This window comes from Ahaetulla prasina, chromosome 10 (genome assembly GCF_028640845.1).
Source record: "Ahaetulla prasina isolate Xishuangbanna chromosome 10, ASM2864084v1, whole genome shotgun sequence".
In the NCBI taxonomy this organism is placed as follows: Eukaryota; Metazoa; Chordata; class Lepidosauria; order Squamata; family Colubridae; genus Ahaetulla; species Ahaetulla prasina.
In genome coordinates, this window is record NC_080548.1 from 7,150,901 (window position 1) to 7,168,382 (window position 17,482).

The 17,482-nt window shown below is 43.9% G+C and overlaps 1 protein-coding gene across 1 annotated transcript in view; it reads right to left on the reverse strand.

The window, feature by feature from the left end:
• TINAGL1 (tubulointerstitial nephritis antigen like 1) overlaps positions 1 to 17,087 on the reverse strand; it is a 44,769-nt gene extending 27,682 nt beyond the window's left edge. Inside the window, exons 1-3 of the mRNA XM_058195423.1 lie at positions 16,711 to 17,087; positions 10,358 to 10,690; positions 3,645 to 3,708 (exon numbers count right to left, since the gene is read on the reverse strand). Of these exons, the coding sequence (XP_058051406.1) occupies positions 3,645 to 3,708; positions 10,358 to 10,658 (365 nt within the window). The 5' untranslated portion in view covers positions 10,659 to 10,690; positions 16,711 to 17,087. The remainder of the gene's footprint in view (positions 1 to 3,644; positions 3,709 to 10,357; positions 10,691 to 16,710) is intronic.
• Positions 17,088 to 17,482: the final 395 nt, after the last annotated feature.

Here is a 17,482-nt window from a genome sequence, read left to right on the forward strand (position 1 = left end):
AGGGCTCTGTCCAGGCAGTTGCCAGGAGTCAATGCTGACACACACACATTCTTGGTCTCTGGTTTTCAAAAGCTGAGGTTATCAGGAAAATAAGAAAATAAGACTTCCTGAAGCAAACTAAGGTATCGACTTATAAGTTTATTCCTGTGGCAACCAAGTGCTTGTTGAGGGTGGTAATATTGAAGAAAGGTGCCCCTAACCCAGAAATACCATTGAAACGTTAAAGCCTTTAATGAACCTTTGCCTTCATGAATTTAGCCCTGCCCTTCTTAAAGCCATTCAGTTAAGGGCAATCACCAGGATGTGCAGTAATGAGAGGTCCTTGGTGCCTCTGAGCTTGGCTGTTTTTTTTTACAGACGTTTTATTACCCAATTAGGTAACATCATCAGTGTTACCGGTAGCAGCGTTAGTTTGAGTAATGAAATGTCTGCAAGAAAACATCCAAGCTCAGAAAGCACCTCTCACTTCCAGCTGCAAATATTCTCCTTTATTGGTGCAGAAATGAATTTTTACAGAATAATGGCATGGAAATTGATATCAATGATATAAATATATTTCTCTACGTCTGCCTTCCTTTGAATGGCACTGTCCAAATTTGGCTTGGCTGGCTGGGAAAGGGAGTCATGGTCCAACACATGGGTCTCCAAACTTGGCAACTTTAAGACTTGTGGACTTCAACTCCCAGAATTCCTCAGGCGGCAAAGCTGGCTGAGGAATTCTGGGAGTTGAAGTCCACAAGTCTCAAAGTTGCCAAGTTTGGAGACCCCTAGTCCAACACATCTGGCAGGGCCCAGGTTAGGGATGATAACTGTGCACTGGGGGATGGAGATAACTGCATCTGGGGGATGGAGCTGCATTTAAGCAGCCACCTTGGCCATGTGGAATACAACCCTCCTTGTCCTAGAAGATTAAGAAACACTGATTAAAAACGTTTTGCCTCTTTGACAGGGAGCCCCAAGCAGTATTAGCTACCCTTCATGCAATGCTTGGCATTTTTATTTGGTCCAAAAATCCAAACCCTCCCTCCTTTTTCCCTCCCCCTAACCCTCCAGTGACAGCAAACGTTTCTCCTTTTATGGACTGGCTCAGCCAAAGCAGCTCATACATTTCTGAGAGATGGTACTGAGAGAGGCCAGTTTCTGGAAGAATCCCAAGGTGGGAAGTCCTTAAGGAAATGCCAGCTGGAAATCAGACTTTCTGACGGTGCTTCTCAGGTCAAGAGAGGCCCAGCTTGGCCAGTTGGTGGCTGCAATTCTGTCTTGCAGGATCAGAATTCTCCTGATTTGACACCTGCTTCTAAGAACAGCCCCAGATTCAGCAGGGAAGAAATTCTCCCCAACCTTTTCTGAAGTGATTGTTGACAAAACAATTGCTACCAACCTGCCTTCCATTGAGGACCTGTATACTGCATGAGTCAAAAAGAGGGCTGTGAAAATATTTACAGACCCCTCACATTCTGGACATAAACTGTTTCAACTCCTATCCTCAAAACGACGCTATAGAGCACTGCAGACCAGAACAACTAGACACAGGAACAGTTTTTTTCCCCGAACACCATCACTCTGCTAAACAAATAATTCCCGCAACACCGTCAAACTATTTACTAAATCTGCACTACTATTAATCTTCTCATTGTTCCCATCACCCATCTCCTCCCACTTATGACTGTAACTTTGTTGCTTGTATCCTTACAATTTATATTGATAGTGTTTCCTGATTGCTTATTTGTACCTTATGGCTATCATTAAGTGTTGTATCTTAGAATTCTTGATGAAGGTATCTTTTCTTTTATCTACACTGAGAGCGTATGCACCAAGACAAATTCCTTGTGTGTCCAATCACACTTGGCCAATAAAAAAATTCTATTCTATTCTATTCTATTCTATTCTATTCTATTCTATTCTATTCTATTCTGTTCTATTCTATTCTATTCTATTTGATTCGATCGTTCTTTCCATTTAATCCACTTTAGCCTGTGGCTATATTCACATAACTCTCTGAACTGGGGCAGTGAACAATCTAGCTGTGATTCAATTTCTGAAACCTAGTTGATTTTCACTTGGATTTTTTTTTTCTAATGCAGCTGAGTGCTGGTGTGAATCCTGGCTGTTTCTTGGTTTAAGACTCAGCATCTTGGCTAAACCGAGAAATTGGTTCCTCAAGGAACTGTATTGAGCAGTTTGTATGAAGGCAGTCAGTGGGAATGAGAAGGATGGCAGATGAAACTCTGGTTTCAAGACTGACATGCCCAGTTCTGTTCAGTGTATCTGTGTGGCTCGGAGTAGGCAGGAGCTCCAGGCACTTGGGAACACACATAATTCAAATTCCTCTCCATTCCAAAGTTTCTCCCCTTTGCTCCCAACCATAAACAGATACACAAGCCCTACTTGGAAGAATGCCTCACCTAGACCTTTAAGGCAGTCATTGGCCTCTTGGCCTTCATTCCTTTTATAGGACCTCTAAGCTCATTTCAAGGGGGAAGGCAGTGGAAACAAGGGTGGGGCAAGAGATGGAGAAATGGGAAAATGAAAAGAATGGAAAAAGAGACGAGGAGATGTGCCTTGCCTTCATTTTGTCTCTTTTTAATACCATGGAACTACAACACCCAGAATCCCCACTCTTAAGTGTTGGCAGGGAATTCTCAGAGCACAACTTCCAGATCTATTATGTAGAGATCAGCAGTTTTGCAGCCCTTCAAATTCATGGCATCACACTGATTTTGGGAGGACTGTCCCTTCTACACACAGAACTTGCCAGGTGTATTAAGTTACAGCTCTCGTTATTCTTCAGCCAGCAGAGTCACAGCATGGGTGTTGTAGTCCAATACCTCTGAAAGGGATTCTGATTAGAAAAGGCTGCTTCAGACTGCACACTGACTCATTAACCCACAACAAGCCCAAGGTTAGAATCTGCTTTCCCTGAACAGATGTTGGGTTGAGAAAAGTCCTTGGACAAACCAACCCCCTATTTGACTGGGAGGTGGGAAGCTACCATGTTACATTTCCCAGAGCATCCAGCATCACATAACTCCAAGGCATGATAGGAGATTAAGAATGGGAACATTTCAATTAGGGGTGTCCAACCTTGGCTACTTTAACACATGTGGACTTCAGCTCCCAGAATTCTATACTGGCTGGGGGATTCTGGGAGTTGAAGTCCACAAATCTTACAGTTGCTAGGGTTGGACACCCCTGAGTTAAATGATGACTTTCTAACCACTTTGCCATTTTCTCTGACAATCCAGAACATGGGGGACCACGACCACCTCCGGAGCTGGCCCTGATCCAGAGTCTTGAACTTTTAACCACAAGGAGTCCCCTTCTATTTTTCCAAGGAAATGCGGCTAAATTTCTTCTGGTGTATTGTGGGATTCTAACTCTTTTTTTTTTTTTTTGCTCTTGTGGGAATACAGGTAGTCCTTGACTTGGTAACATTTATTTAATAACCATCCAAAGTTACAATAGCACTGGAAAAAGTGATATAACCAATCCTCATGCTTACAACCATCACAGCATCCCTACAATCACTGATCAAAATTCAGCACTTGGCAAGCAGTGTGTATTCACAACAGGTTGCAGCATCCTGTCTGACAGAGCAAAACTGAGAGAAGAAACAGACTGAGATCCCAAAGCCCAAGACTTACCAGAGGTTGCAATTATCATGGTAAGTTGCTCCAGCATGGAACTTGACACCATTGTGAATGCAGCCTGAGGGGGGAAAAAGATGCCAGGACAAAGAGAGTTAGTTTACAGAGCTCTATATATTGTAAGAGGGCTCAGCATTCACAGTCCAACCTTGGACTGTCCAATCTTGGCAACTTTAAGACTTATGGACTTCAACTCCCAGAATCCCCCAGTCAGCTATGCTGGCTAGGGTATTCTGGAGGCTGAAGTCCACAAATCTTAAAGTTGTCACGGCTGGAGACTCTGATTCAGTTTAATTTTATGAAGAGGCAGCAAAGTCCTTGTTCTGTTATTAGCCAAAAATCACGGGTATGTGCAAAGTGGGAAAGCCCGTGGTATCACATGCATCATGTAATGGCACAAATGGCATGAACTGTGCTGTTAACATCAGCTGCAAGACAAATTACACCATCTGGATGACTTTTGCAATGGCATCACACTGTGAGTGAGGCCGCCATAGTTTGTTCTGAATGCTTATGATACAATGGCTTGCAGAAAACTTGGCTTATAGTGTGATCTTTCATTCAGGGGAACTAGAGGTTGGAGACTTTCCCCTTTGGCAGGCAATCTCTCCCCTCCTGCCTCTGGAATGCACTGTTCCTTAGAACAGTATTTGCGCAGGTGGTAGCCTTTGGGCTATCACTTCCAGGATTCCAAGCAACAGCCCCTGGACATTCCAGAGCAGTGGTCTCCAACCTTGGCAACTTTAAGACTTGCGGACTTCAACTCCCATAGTTGAAGCAAAGCTGGCTGAGGAATTCTGGGAGTTGAAGTCCACAAGTCTTAAAGTTGCCAAGGTTGGAGACCCCTGTTCCAGAGGTTGCAGTCCCACACATCTGGATTGGGAAATTCAGGTTGAGAAATTCAGGTTGGGAAAGCTTGCAAAAGAGGTGAAAGATGAGATGAAGCCGCACCAAAGCGGTTAGAATTACAACCAGGCAGCTTGAATTTGTAAGAATATGGTACAGGAGAGAGAGAAGAGAGAAGAAGGAAGAGAGAGAAGAACTGAGGTTGACAAGACTTCACTCCAGCTGCTCTTTTGAGGAGTACAAAAAGAAATGTGCTATTACTGTGCTATTTATTTTATTAATCAAATTTATATGGCTGCCCTCTCATGGAAAGTGATTCTAGGGCTAGGTAGTGTAAAACATTATTATGCTTCGCTTGTGTATTTTTTCAATAAATCAGATGCTACAAACCTGGTAACATCATCCCTGAAAATGTTTTGTTGTTCTATTTGCAGGCAGTTAAAGGATCATTGTTTTTACATGTGCAAGAGAACACAATGCATTCACAAATATGCGCCCTGGAGTGGTTCTTTCCCACTCCCTTTTTCATCTGAACAATTACTTATAGTTTCAGGACCCCACTCCCTTATAAATATACATGGATCAGAAAAATGCCTGGCTTTTAACCTATCCAAAGTGTGGTGGAAGCCAGTAAAAGTTAATGTCCAGAGCTATGGACATGGTGTACAGCAGCTTCCGGCCTAATATGGCTTCCAAAGTGACAGTTAAACTGTATTTATAACCTCACCATTATTCAACAAGGTTGGGTGGAAATGGATCCAAAGAAGTCAAAGTTTGATTTTATCCAAGACTTCCACCCAGAACAAATTTTGAAGGTTAAACTTCAGGTCTTGAAAATGTAAAGGGTTGTATTGAGGCCTCAGCTGCATGGAACAGGACATCTTTCAATCGGAGAATGTTCAAATCCAATTTAATTTTTAAATTCCCCGGCTTAACTTTTGGGAAATATTTCTGTACAGCTCTCAGAAGAGGCAGTGGTAGACCAGACAGGCATTTTCTTACCTGCAGGATTTCCTTGCCTAATAACTTATTATGGTTTGCCGCATAGTCAGTCAGATGTTTAGATTGGGTTACACTTTTTTTATCCACCTACTGAGTGCTTCCCAAAGACCTGGGTTAGACAGATGTTTGATGGTATTAAAGGGAACAGCGATAGGCTGTTCTAAGTAAAGTTGCTTTTTGCAATTGATCGATGGTGATTTTCTCAATGTTGATTGATTTCTAGAGATTCTCTATGGAGATTCTCAGTCATCCAGATCATGGTTGTCACAAAGGTGCTTTTTCAAGAGGCGCCTGGACTTTGTTTTTCCTTGAAGACATTTCGCTTCTCATCCAAAACTGGATAAGAAGCAAAATGTCTTCAAGGAAAAAAAATCAGGCACCTCTTGGAAAAGCATCTTTGGGACAACGTCTAGTGATGTCCCAGTTGTTTTGGGAGTTCACCCAAGACACCTGTTACTCTTGGTATTACCTTTGCTTTATTTTGTCATGGTCATTCTACTATTTGTAGACTTTTAGATTTTGTTATTTTCTCTATTCTTTCTCTTCTATTCTGCTATCTCCAGCTTCTGCAAAGTTCACTATCCAGACTTTCTGTGTTACCAATAATTGTTAAGTCTAGAGTTTTAGGTGGCAAGTGTTAAGAGTTTTAGGTGGTGCAGTGGTTAGAATGCAGTATTGCAGGCTAATTTTGCCAACTGCCAGAGATTTGATCCACACTGGCTCAAGGTTGACTCAGCCTTCCATACTCCTGAGATCAGTAAAATGAAGACCCAGATTGTTGGGGTAATATGCTGACTCTATAAATCACTTAGAGAGGGCTATAAAAAACTGTGAAGCAGTATATAAGTCTAGGTGCTATTGCTAAAGTCCTACAGCAATTTAGCTTCTTTATTTTGTGTATCTTGTGGTCCCACCAGTTCTTACTTGCAGGCAAGTATTTCTTGCGGATCTTCTTATGCACCATTGGTGCTACTTTGTCATGCCATTGTTTGTAGTCAATCTGTGCTTTTTTTCTTTTTTTACAGCAGCTAATTAGATTGTCCACCATTTCTTCAGCTTTCTTGCAAAGGCAACATTTGCTGTCTGTTGCTACCTTTTCAATGCTCACTTTGCATGCATTTTTCCTTATAGGTAGAATTTTCCATTTCGGCTGAAGCAGAAAGCTTTGCACCAATGCATCAGCAGAGAGAATGCAATGAATGAGTCAACACCTAACAAAGTAGAAGCAGTGCAGTTCTAGGCACAGCTATGGGACAACCCAAAGAAATACAACAAGAATGCCGCTTGGATAAAAAAAGATGGATAAAACAGAAAAGAAGCTGAAATGAAAGAATTTGCAATAATGGTAGAAGCGATGTGTTCTGACCCGGCTCCAAAACACAACAAATCCTCTATAGTTACTTAATTGTTCCCTTTATTAGTAGTGCCAGCAGCCCTGGCAAAAAGTCTCTCTCATACAGCAGGCTAACAAATCTGTCTGGCAGGGAGATGAATAGTTGTCTGTCACACTTATTCATCTCCACCCCCTGCCCAGAGCCAGGGTGGGGCTTCGCTAGCAGCAGTGGCTCTTCCGTCTCAAGGATTGGCCCATAGATTTCCACTGCTCTCCTCTTCTTTGCCTTCTGCACATCCACATGTCAGGCACTAGACCCAGCTGTTCCTCCTCTTCCTCATCAACCACCTCCAGACCTGGGGGCTGTTGACTCTCCATCTGAGGGCTGATTGACAGTCCAGGGTCCACCTCTGTCTCTCTCTCTCTCTCTCTCTCCCAGCTTTTTTCCTGAAGGCCATCACTCTGCTAAACAAATAATTCCCTCAACACTGTCAGACTATTTACTGAATCTGCACTACTATTAATCGTTTCATAGTTCCCATCACCAATCTCTTTCCACTTATGACTGTATGACTATAACTTGTTGCTGGCAATCCTTATGATTTATATTGATATATTGACCATCAATTGTGTTGTAAATGTTGTACCTTGATGAACGTATCTTTTCTTTTATGTACACTGAGAGCATATGCACCAAGACAAATTCCTTGTGTGTCCAATCACACTTGGCCAATAAAATTCTATTCTATTCTATTCTATTCATTCCCTCTTCCCCCTCAGAGCTCTCAGATTGCCTTGATGCCCTCACACCGCCTTCTCATCTGATTCAGCTGCTGGAGGGGCTGGCGGCCAACAGGCCACAATACGATGGAGAAAAGAGCAAGGAAGACCAAGAATTGCTCAGCACCAGGTAAAGATGAACTGTGTGGCTTTTGGCTGAAACATCTGATCGGTCTACACAAACTCATTGCCGAACAGTTTGACAAGATACTGCAAAGAGGTGAAACTGAAGATTGGTTTACATCTGGCAAAACATACCTGATAATGGAAGATCCAACAAAAGGGGCAGCACCTGCCAACTACAGTCCAATTACTTGCTTATCGCATTAGATATGGGAGATTACAAAATATAGACTACAGGTAGTCTTCAACATACAACCACAATTGAGCCCAAAATTTGCATTGTTAAGAAAGACAGCTGTTAAGCGAGTCTTATCCCATTTTATGATTTTTTCTTTCCGCAGTTGTTAAGTGAATCACTGCAGTTATTAAGTTAGTAACTCGGTTGTTAAGTGAATCTGGATTCCCCGTTGACTTTGCTTGTCAGAAGTTTGCAAAAGGTGATCATGTGACCCTGGGACACAGCTGTTGTGTCTTGCCCGCTCTCACCGCAGCCGGGGTCTGCTTATCTGCTTCCGAACGCTGAAGAATGTCCTCCCGGCCCCAGCCCTGGCTCCATGCCCAGACAGGCTGAGGAGGGGGCATCTCCCGGCCCCAGCCCTGGCTCCATGCCCAGACAGGCTGAAGAAGAGCAAGTATCTCCAGCCCCCAGCTCTGGCTCCATGCCCAGGCAAACGGAGCAGCTAGACCCCTCCCCCTCCTCCACAGCATGTGAGCCTGAGGAAAGTTTATTTCCAACAGCTGCTGATTGGAGTGACCCTCGCATTAGAAGACTGGATAGGCGGAGGCAACAGAAGGAAGGCAGGGGCAGGCCTTAATGAGTGCTGAGTCATGGAGCCACACCCCATGGCCTATATAAAGGATCTGCTTTCTGGCAGTCTCTGAGTCAGGCAAAGTCGAACTTATCTTGCTGAAGTCACTTTCTGGTCTCCTGCCTGCTCTGAGGACTTTGCTAGGACTTTGGGCAGAGCTGCAGAGGCAAGCCTGATTCGGATTTCCCTGACCTGGCCGTCAGCGGAGGAGTTGGACACGACAACAGCAACCATCTTAAATACATGCCAGTTGCCAAACATCCAAATGTTGAACACATGACCAGGGGGATGCTGCAACACTTATGAGTGTAAAAATAGTCATAAGTCATTTTTTCCACTGCCATTGTATCTTCGGATCGTCACTTAATGAATGATTTTAAGTTGAGGATGACATGCATAGAATTCTGCTTTTTTTCCCCTACCTCTTCCTCCTTTTTTGAATCCCAACACCATAAAAACAACCCAGAAGGAGGCTTAAAGCAGCATTTGGGTTTAGAGAAAAGGCAGATTGTTGAGAGTGTCACTTCTAGCCTCTTCATTAGGAATCCAGTAGAAAGAGAGCTATTGTACCGAAGCAAGAAAATCAGATTTTCCTTATTGGGGGCCAAGGAAGAAGATGAAGTTACTGCAGAAGTGATTTGTATCCATGGTGGGACTGATTGTGGTTGTTTGAAAGGCTGTTTCATAAACCCAGGAATGACCTCTGAAATGTGGGTGGGTGGAAACCCATATGGATTTAGTAAGCAACAATACAACTATACATTCATACTGCTCAATTTTTGGACTTATTTATAAAGGTTTATAAATCCTAACGGTTAATGCTTCTTAAATAAAAATGAGTATCTATTTTGTAATATTATATATCAATTAAATAATGGTTGTGATGCCCCTCCCCTCCATAACATGTCAGTTTCTCTCATTGTCTTTTAACGGATGTATTATTTATTTTTAATCCATAGTGAACCACCAGAGTTGTTTACAAATCTGTAGCCTTAAAAATTGAAATAATAAATAAATACAATACTATATTACTGTACTACTGTTGCAGAAAAGAACACAATGAATCCTTAAAAAAAGAAAAACAAAGTAAAGGCAAAAACAAAACAAAAAACAAAACTTTTTTTAAAAAGTACATTCACATACACACAGAGAGGGCAAAAAGTATATTGAATTGCAAATGTGGAATTCTTCGTTCTTTCCAGATTTCTTCTTGGTAGACACTACCAAGAACAAAACCACACTCCCACCAATGCTGAAAGAGCAAATCTGTTATATATAAACAGACAGCAAACCTCACTCCCTTTTAGCACTGATGATATTACCTAGTTGGGTAATGAAACATCTGCAGGAAAACAACCAAGCTCAGAGAACACCATTGGCCCCACAGTTCCACTCAGAACTACAAATATTCTCTTTTATTGAATTTCAAGTATAAACAAACAAAAAATGTAATGGCAAGTGACAGCCAAGGATATGACTGGTGGTAAGAGAAGGTATAAGACTGCAAGATTCACAGACCTTCTTTCCATTCTGATCAGCCCTGCATTCACCATTAGAATAAGGATGTGCTTAGAATACCAAGGGAAAGGGAAATCACAGAGTTTTCCCCCCTATCATGCCTTTAATTCTTTCACCGTTTTCAGCCCTGAATGACTCTTAGCATCTTGTCACTTAACCAATGGAAGGGCCAAGGGGAATCGTTGTTGGGCTGGGCTTAGGGTATCCCTCAGTTGGCCTTAATCCAGACCTTATTCTGATTCAGCAGGAAATTCATGCAGTACCTTCAAATCAGGTGTCACTTCAGATCCACAACTTACCTTTCTGCACTGGATATGGTGGTTCAATGCCCAAACAGTATTCCCAAAAATCAGGGCAACAGTCAGAGATGGTTCGGTTGCAGAAGAGGTCACAGTAGCAAAGGGTATCAAAGTAGGGGATGGTGCAGGCGTCATCCCTCCCATGACAACAAGCATCCTGCCGGCCACAGTACGAGCCTTCTGCATCCCGTATCCCCTGTTCATGCAATCCAGGTGCCAGTTCCCTCCGTGTACGATGCACCCGAGCAGGAAGAGTCTCACCCATCAACAGCAAGGTACACAGAAGAATCCAGCTTTTCATGGTGCCGTCTGAGTTACTGAATCCCAAATGTTCTGGAGAGAGGAGACAAATAAAACTGAAATCACACAGCACAACTTCTACCTAGCCCAGTCTGGAAAGATATGAATTGCCCACAGGTGAACTGGAAAACACTGGGAGAAGCATTGATTCTTTTGCAAGTATGTTTCCTAAACTGGATCATCAGGAAGCAGAGGGCGAATATTTTCCCAAGAATTTTTGCTAACTATAATTACATACAACCTGAGGTAAATACTTCAGGATAGATCAGGCCAGGAATTCAGTATCATGCAGGAAAAATGTTGTTGTAAAGCTATAGGAATAGAGTCTTTTTGTCTGAATATGTTTCCCCCTCCCTTTATCTTTGGGAGAACTAGGAAGGGTCCTGTGTGAGTTGCTTTCTCAAGTTACATTCCTGTTCAAACTCAAGTTCCTTTTATCTGGACAATGTCTTGGTAGCGATTTTTCCTCCTGTCCCTCAAGGCCATTTCCTCTTTCCTCTACCCCTGGATTCCAGGACAATAGGGGAACCAACTACCTGGAAGCCCATCCTTTCTGTATTATAGTCATCAAAACTACATGAAGGCATCCCTGTCAGGTGCACACAACCAGATCCATATATGAAGGGTTCAGGTCAGTAGTGGTATTCACTTACTTTCGCTACCGTTTTGGAACTGTGAGTGCACTTGCGCACTCGCTTCACCCTTGTGTGCCACTTCTGCGCATTCGCAGAGCCTTCTGCACATGCGCAGAGCATCCATCCGCTCTCGTGACGTCTCGTCTGGATTACTGCAATGCTCTCTACATGGGGCTCCCCTTGAAGGGCATCCGGAGGCTGCAGTTAGTTCAGAATGCAGCTGCGCGGGTGATAGAGGGAGCCCCTCGTGGCACCCGCGTGACACCTCTCCTGCGCAGACTGCACTGGCTGCCTGTGGCTTTCCGGGTGCGCTTCAAGATGCTGGTAACTACCTTTAAAGCGCTCCATGGCATTGGGCCGGGCTATCTACGGGACCGCCTGCTGCTACCAAATACCTCTCACCGACCCGTGCGCTCTCACAGAGAGGGACTCCTCAGGGTGCCGTCGGCTAGGCAGTGCCGTCTGGCAACACCCAGGGGAAGGGCCTTCTCTGTGGGGGCTCCCACCCTCTGGAACGAACTCCCCCCAGGACTTCGTCAACTTCCAGACCTCCGAACCTTCCGCCGCGAGCTTAAAACACATCTATTCGTCTGCGCAGGGCTGGACTAGGTTTTTTAAATTTAGATTTTAAATGGGTTTTATTATATATATTGTTTTAATTATCGGGCTATATTTAATAAGTTTTTTAACGGACATTTTATCTTGTATTTATATGTATTTTATTTGCCTGTGAACCGCCCTGAGTCCCTAGGGAGATAGGGCGGTATACAAATCTGAATAAACATAAACATAAACATCCATGATGACATCTAGGAGGGTGGGCGGAGCCTCCCACCGCTGCCACTACCAGTTTGCCCGAACTGGGTAGAATGGTAGAATCCCACCACTGGTTCAGGTTTATTGTACTCTACCTATAATACAAGAATCTCCCCAGGCTACTTGCCTTCTCTTGTGAATAAACAGATGAGGACCCATGGAACTTAAAGGGTGTCAATCCTTGGTCTCTTGCTGCTGTGCAACAACTCAAGACTAACTCCCTGCTTGATCCCTCCTCTTTGCCTGGCTGGGAGTTTCCCAACAGTCCAGGGAGTCACCAGGAAAGGTCAAGAATACCTTTGCTTCTAACCAAATGTTCTTCTAATCCTTGTCCTGCTAAATGTTCTTCTAATCTAGTCTCTTGTCCTGCCCTTCCTAGCACTTTAGCATGGGTAAATTTTTGGTGAGTGTTTGACCTATAAAATTCCAAATCTGGCCTTAACCATTTCTGTTACATTGTCCTGTCTATTGCTGGCCCCACCATGTCTCTTGAGCACCGGCTTCCTAACCAGCTCTTAGAAAGAAATATAACATTCAGGACATTGTCCTGTTTACACAGTCACCCAGAAAAGGAAGCAAAAAGTTTGAACTCTCAACCTGAAAGAGCTCACTTGAACTGGGAAAGAAGAGTATAACCATCTCATATCAGCCTGTCTTGGTGGAGACTCAGAAGCTGGTATGTCACAGCAAGTTAATTCTATGACTCTTAGGCTCCTTCAGCTTCTCACTTTACCCTCACCCACAAAGCTGCAAAGTAGATTTGATTAAGGACCACCACATGTCCTACAAGAAATAGTCTACTATTCTTTCTGAAGGACATGACTGCACAACCTTGCCTTCAACACACCTACTATCTATAACAAAGGAGCACATAGTCAGTAGCCACAGCCACATCTTTCCTTGCTGCTCTTCACAAGTGTCATTTTTCCACTTTGGCTGATCCAAAGCTCAGCCAGGCAGTCATTCTGCAGTGGATTATTTCAGGATAAGCTTAAAGACAGGGATGGGATGAGGTTTGGGGGTTGGATGCCCTGCTTCTATTGCCCCACAGTGCTGAGTGGACAGGCCCCAACTCTGATCCTTTGCTAAGTGGAGATGAGAAGATCCTAGGATACTAGGGTGTCTTCTTCAACTATGCCAGGGCTGTGATTGAGGGGTGCCTAGAAGTTGTCCAGCTCATTTATCTGCTCTATGTACAAAGATGGTCTGGTTCACACAACATGTTGAGATAAGACCAGGGGGTCTCACAATACATTGACCCCCCCAGACTACCCAATCCCATTTTCACTTGGTCTTATGAGTTGTGGAAACCCAGCCAATGTGACTGGATTTCACTTTCTCTTCCCAGGGAACTGAACACTAACACTATACATATTTGGTTTCTTCCCTGGATGTTTTTCTCTTGTGTGTGTGAACTAATCAAAAAGCACAAATCTAGAATGCCCAAATAAACCTGCTTGGGGGAAAGGTGTTCCTACAGAAAAAAATCTGGGCTTGAAGTCCTGTATCGCCTGTTTCAGAAACCATGTGCCAGGTAGCCACCATCTTCACCCCTTTGCAAGGAAAACTTCTCCTGCATTTCCAACTTCCCCAAACCTTCCCCTCATAAGGAATGAAGACCTCCTGGATGATCTCAGCCTGCAGCAATGTAGTAGAGTCACCATTTCCAAAAGCAGAGGCAGCAGCGTGGCCACCAACTCCGGAGGAAGGAGCCGAAGGTCAAAAGCCAAGGAAGGAATTTCCTCTCCGTTTCCCGTCCACCTTTCACTTGGTCTTCCGGGATGCAGGGGCCGTCCCACCGAGCTTCGAGTTTCATTTTGATTAACTTTGCTCCCTGACCTCTTTCAGCAAAGTCCAAGGAAACTGAAGGTTTGCTTTTATACACATGTGTCTTATCTGCCCCGACCAGCAGTGTGAACTGTGAGATCTCTGGCTTCAGAGGCATCTGAGCTTTGGCTCAGAAGGGTTTCATTTCTTTCTTTCCTTTCATTTCAGAAGCATTTTGACAGGGGCAGCAGGAATATAAAACAACCCCAGAAATCTAGACTGATCTACCAGAGATCTCCCAGGTCCCTCTGGTGACCCAAGGAAGATTTATAGAGTTGTTAAAAGCTGCACTGGTGGCCAACTAGTCAAAAGGTCTGTTGCTGTTCCTATTAGGTATCTTAGGTAAAGGTTCCCTTGCACATACGTGCTAGTCGTTGCTGACTCCAGGGGGCGGTGCTCATCTCCGTTTCAAAGCCAAAGAGCTAGCGCTGTCCGAAGACGTCTCCGTGGTCATGTGACCAGCATGACTCAACACCAAAGGCGCACGGAACGCTGTTACCTTCCCACCAAAGGTGGTCCCTATTTTTTCTACTTGCATTTTTACATGCTTTCGAAACTGCTAGGTTGGCAGAAGCTGGGACTAGTAATGGGAGCTCACCCCATTACACGGCAGCACTAGGGATTCGAACCGCTGAACTGCCGACCTTTCGATAGACCAGCTTAGCTGTCTTAGCCCCTGTATCTTACCAGATAAATTTAGTAAAAAATATATATATTTGATTATACATGTAATAACTGCAGCAAGGATAGTATTTGCGCAAAGATGGAAAGCAGAGAAAATTCCTACCGAGGGAGATGTAATTACAAAAATATTGGATTGTGCAGAAATGAATAGATTGACTTTGACAATTAAAGAAAGAGAGGAATCTGAATATTTTAAGGTATGGGGACAATTTTATCATTGGCTAGAGAAGAAATATATATAGGGTAATGTTGTAATAAAACATGGGAAGAAGAAAGAAGAGAGAGAAGATTGATAAATGTATTAACAGTAAAGCAAGAAATGTGGAAGAAATGTTACAATAAATGAAATGATACTATGAAATGATTAACATTGGAGAACAAGAAGAAGACCCAAAAGATGTACTCAGATGAAGCACTGAATGACTGATTATTGTATTGTATTGTATTGTTTGTTTGTTTGTTTGTTTGTTTGTTTGTTTATAAAATAAAATAAAAATTTTCAAATAAAAAAAAAGGTCTGTTGCTGCCCCACCCAGCTATACCGGATGCAGGAAATCTATGCCTGGACAGCCCCTTAAATGCAAACATCAGCTGCATGTTTTAAACTGAATACATGACAATCTGTCTAAGTGCTCAGAGCCCACCTCTATTTGAATGCTTAACTAATATAGATTTTTTTAAAAAAAACAATTCTGAAGCTTTAGAATAGGACTGGAAAAATGGTTTATAAAATGGGGAAATGCCCTTCTAAAAGGCATTTGAATGCCACTTCTGTCACCTTGGGAGAAAGGTAAGCGTATTCTTTCCAAAATGATTTTCCTAACCTTTTTTTAGAACTTGATGAGCTTCCTCTGGCAGAAAGGGGATAAAAATCAAGGACATCATCATTTAGGACTGATGAGTGGAATGGTCGATCAATCCATTCTTTTATTTCAGTTCTCCTAAGTCTTAAAGAAATGCACGGGGTATTTTTATTAAATAAAGGAGAATATTTGTAGCTCAAGGTTGAAATGAGGAGTGCTCTCTGAGCTTGGCTGTTTTCTTGCAGATGTTTCATTACCCAAACTAGGTAACAACCCTCACTGATGATATTACCTAGTTTGAGTAATGAAACATCTGCAAGAAAACAACCAAGCTCAGAGAGCACTAAGTATCCCTCATTTTAGAAATACCTTTTTCCAATATTGTACTGGCAAGTAGCATTGCATTCTTTCTTGCCTATTCAGCATTTTAATCACCTGCTGTGCTCATTTAAGCCAGTTCCGCTTGATCAAACACCAGGGCTGTGTTCACACACTGCCCTTCACCTGCTTTCAGAATTAACTCATTTTCAGGAAGGAGAATCACCCAATGCACTATTCCTAAAATGATCCAAATTGCTTGTGTTCACACAAGGCGCTCAGCTATCTCAAAAATGAACCATTCACATTCACCAAGCTTGGCATAGAGCAGAAAAAGGAAAAGCAAAGTGTTGTGGTTGGGCATGCTTGACTCCAGCCAAGAGACCACACCTTCAAAGCTCCAGAAGGAACAGAGATTTCGGCTTTGGGGATCCAAATCGGAAAACTTTGCAATGGAAAATGAGGTGTTTTTTTATTTTATTTTATTAAAAGGCACCAGCTCTCTGCTCACTTCATCGGATGCCTCTGTGAGGGGGCAGCTCCTAAAAGTTTGTGCCATTTAATAAAATTTGTCTGCGGAAAACGGTGCTACTAGACACCCTCAGAATTTTCTTGCCAGGCAAATTAACAACGCTCTCCTGGCGATGGAGTTCGGAAGTAGATAGGAAAATGCAGACCCAAAGGACGACTTAGCATCTCCTGGAGGGGGTGTCCTTCTCACCTTTCAAAATGGGGAGTATCAGCGGACGCAACTCCCTTCTAGCCACTGCCCAAATCTCGGACGCCCTGCTTTCCCTTTCCTCCCGGCTCCTGAGACTGCATTCCCCATCATCCCTGCCCCCTCCCCGGGCCCTAACCTGCCTGTAAGCATTAGAGGAAGCGAGTTGGAGAAGCCGAAAGAAAAGAAAGTGAAGTGGGAAGAGGGAAGGAGGGAGAGAGAGGGAATTTTGCCCCGCCACAACGCTTGTACCTGGCGCGTCTCTGCTCAAACGGAGCGGTCGGTTTCTCCGCCTCTGCCTGAGCGCGCCGGGCCAAAGTCAGGCGTCGCAGGCGCGCGTTCCTCTCCCCTGGCCGTCCCGGCCCTCGCCCTTATATGGAGTCGGGGACTCCCAGCCCACCTCCCCTCCCTCGGGCCCTCCCTTCCTGCACACTTCGGAGCCCCGAGAGAGGGAGCCAGGTAGGACTGGTTGGATGGTGGGCAGACTGACTGGACTCGCTCCTGAGAGCCAGTGGAAGAATTCGAGGCTTAATCCGAGCGCCGCTCGGTGCCAACCTCGCCCGCCGGCCTCGAAGCAGCCGCTCTCCAAATTCGGCTTCTCCGGGAAACCGCTGCAGCTGCGATAAGCTACTGAGGATGCGGTCAAAAAAGTCAGGATGGCGACCGGAGCGGTTTTTATACGCATCGCATATCTTGTGGACATCCTACAATAGGAAGGAGCATCGCGTGACCCTCCGCAATGGGTCGTTGTAGACCATTTGGCGCATCCAAAGCACCTGGGGGCAGGACAAGAAACAATGGTTGGAAACTAATCAAAGAGAGAAGCAACCTGGCATTGAGGAGAAACTTCCTAACAGTGAGGACAATTAACCAGTGGAACAGCTTGCCTCCTGAAATCGTGGGTGCTCCATCACTGGATGTTTTTAAAGAAGAGACTGGACAGTCACTTATCTGAGATGGTATAGCATAGCATAGCATAGCATAGCATAGCATAGCATAGCATAGCATAGCATAGCATAGCATA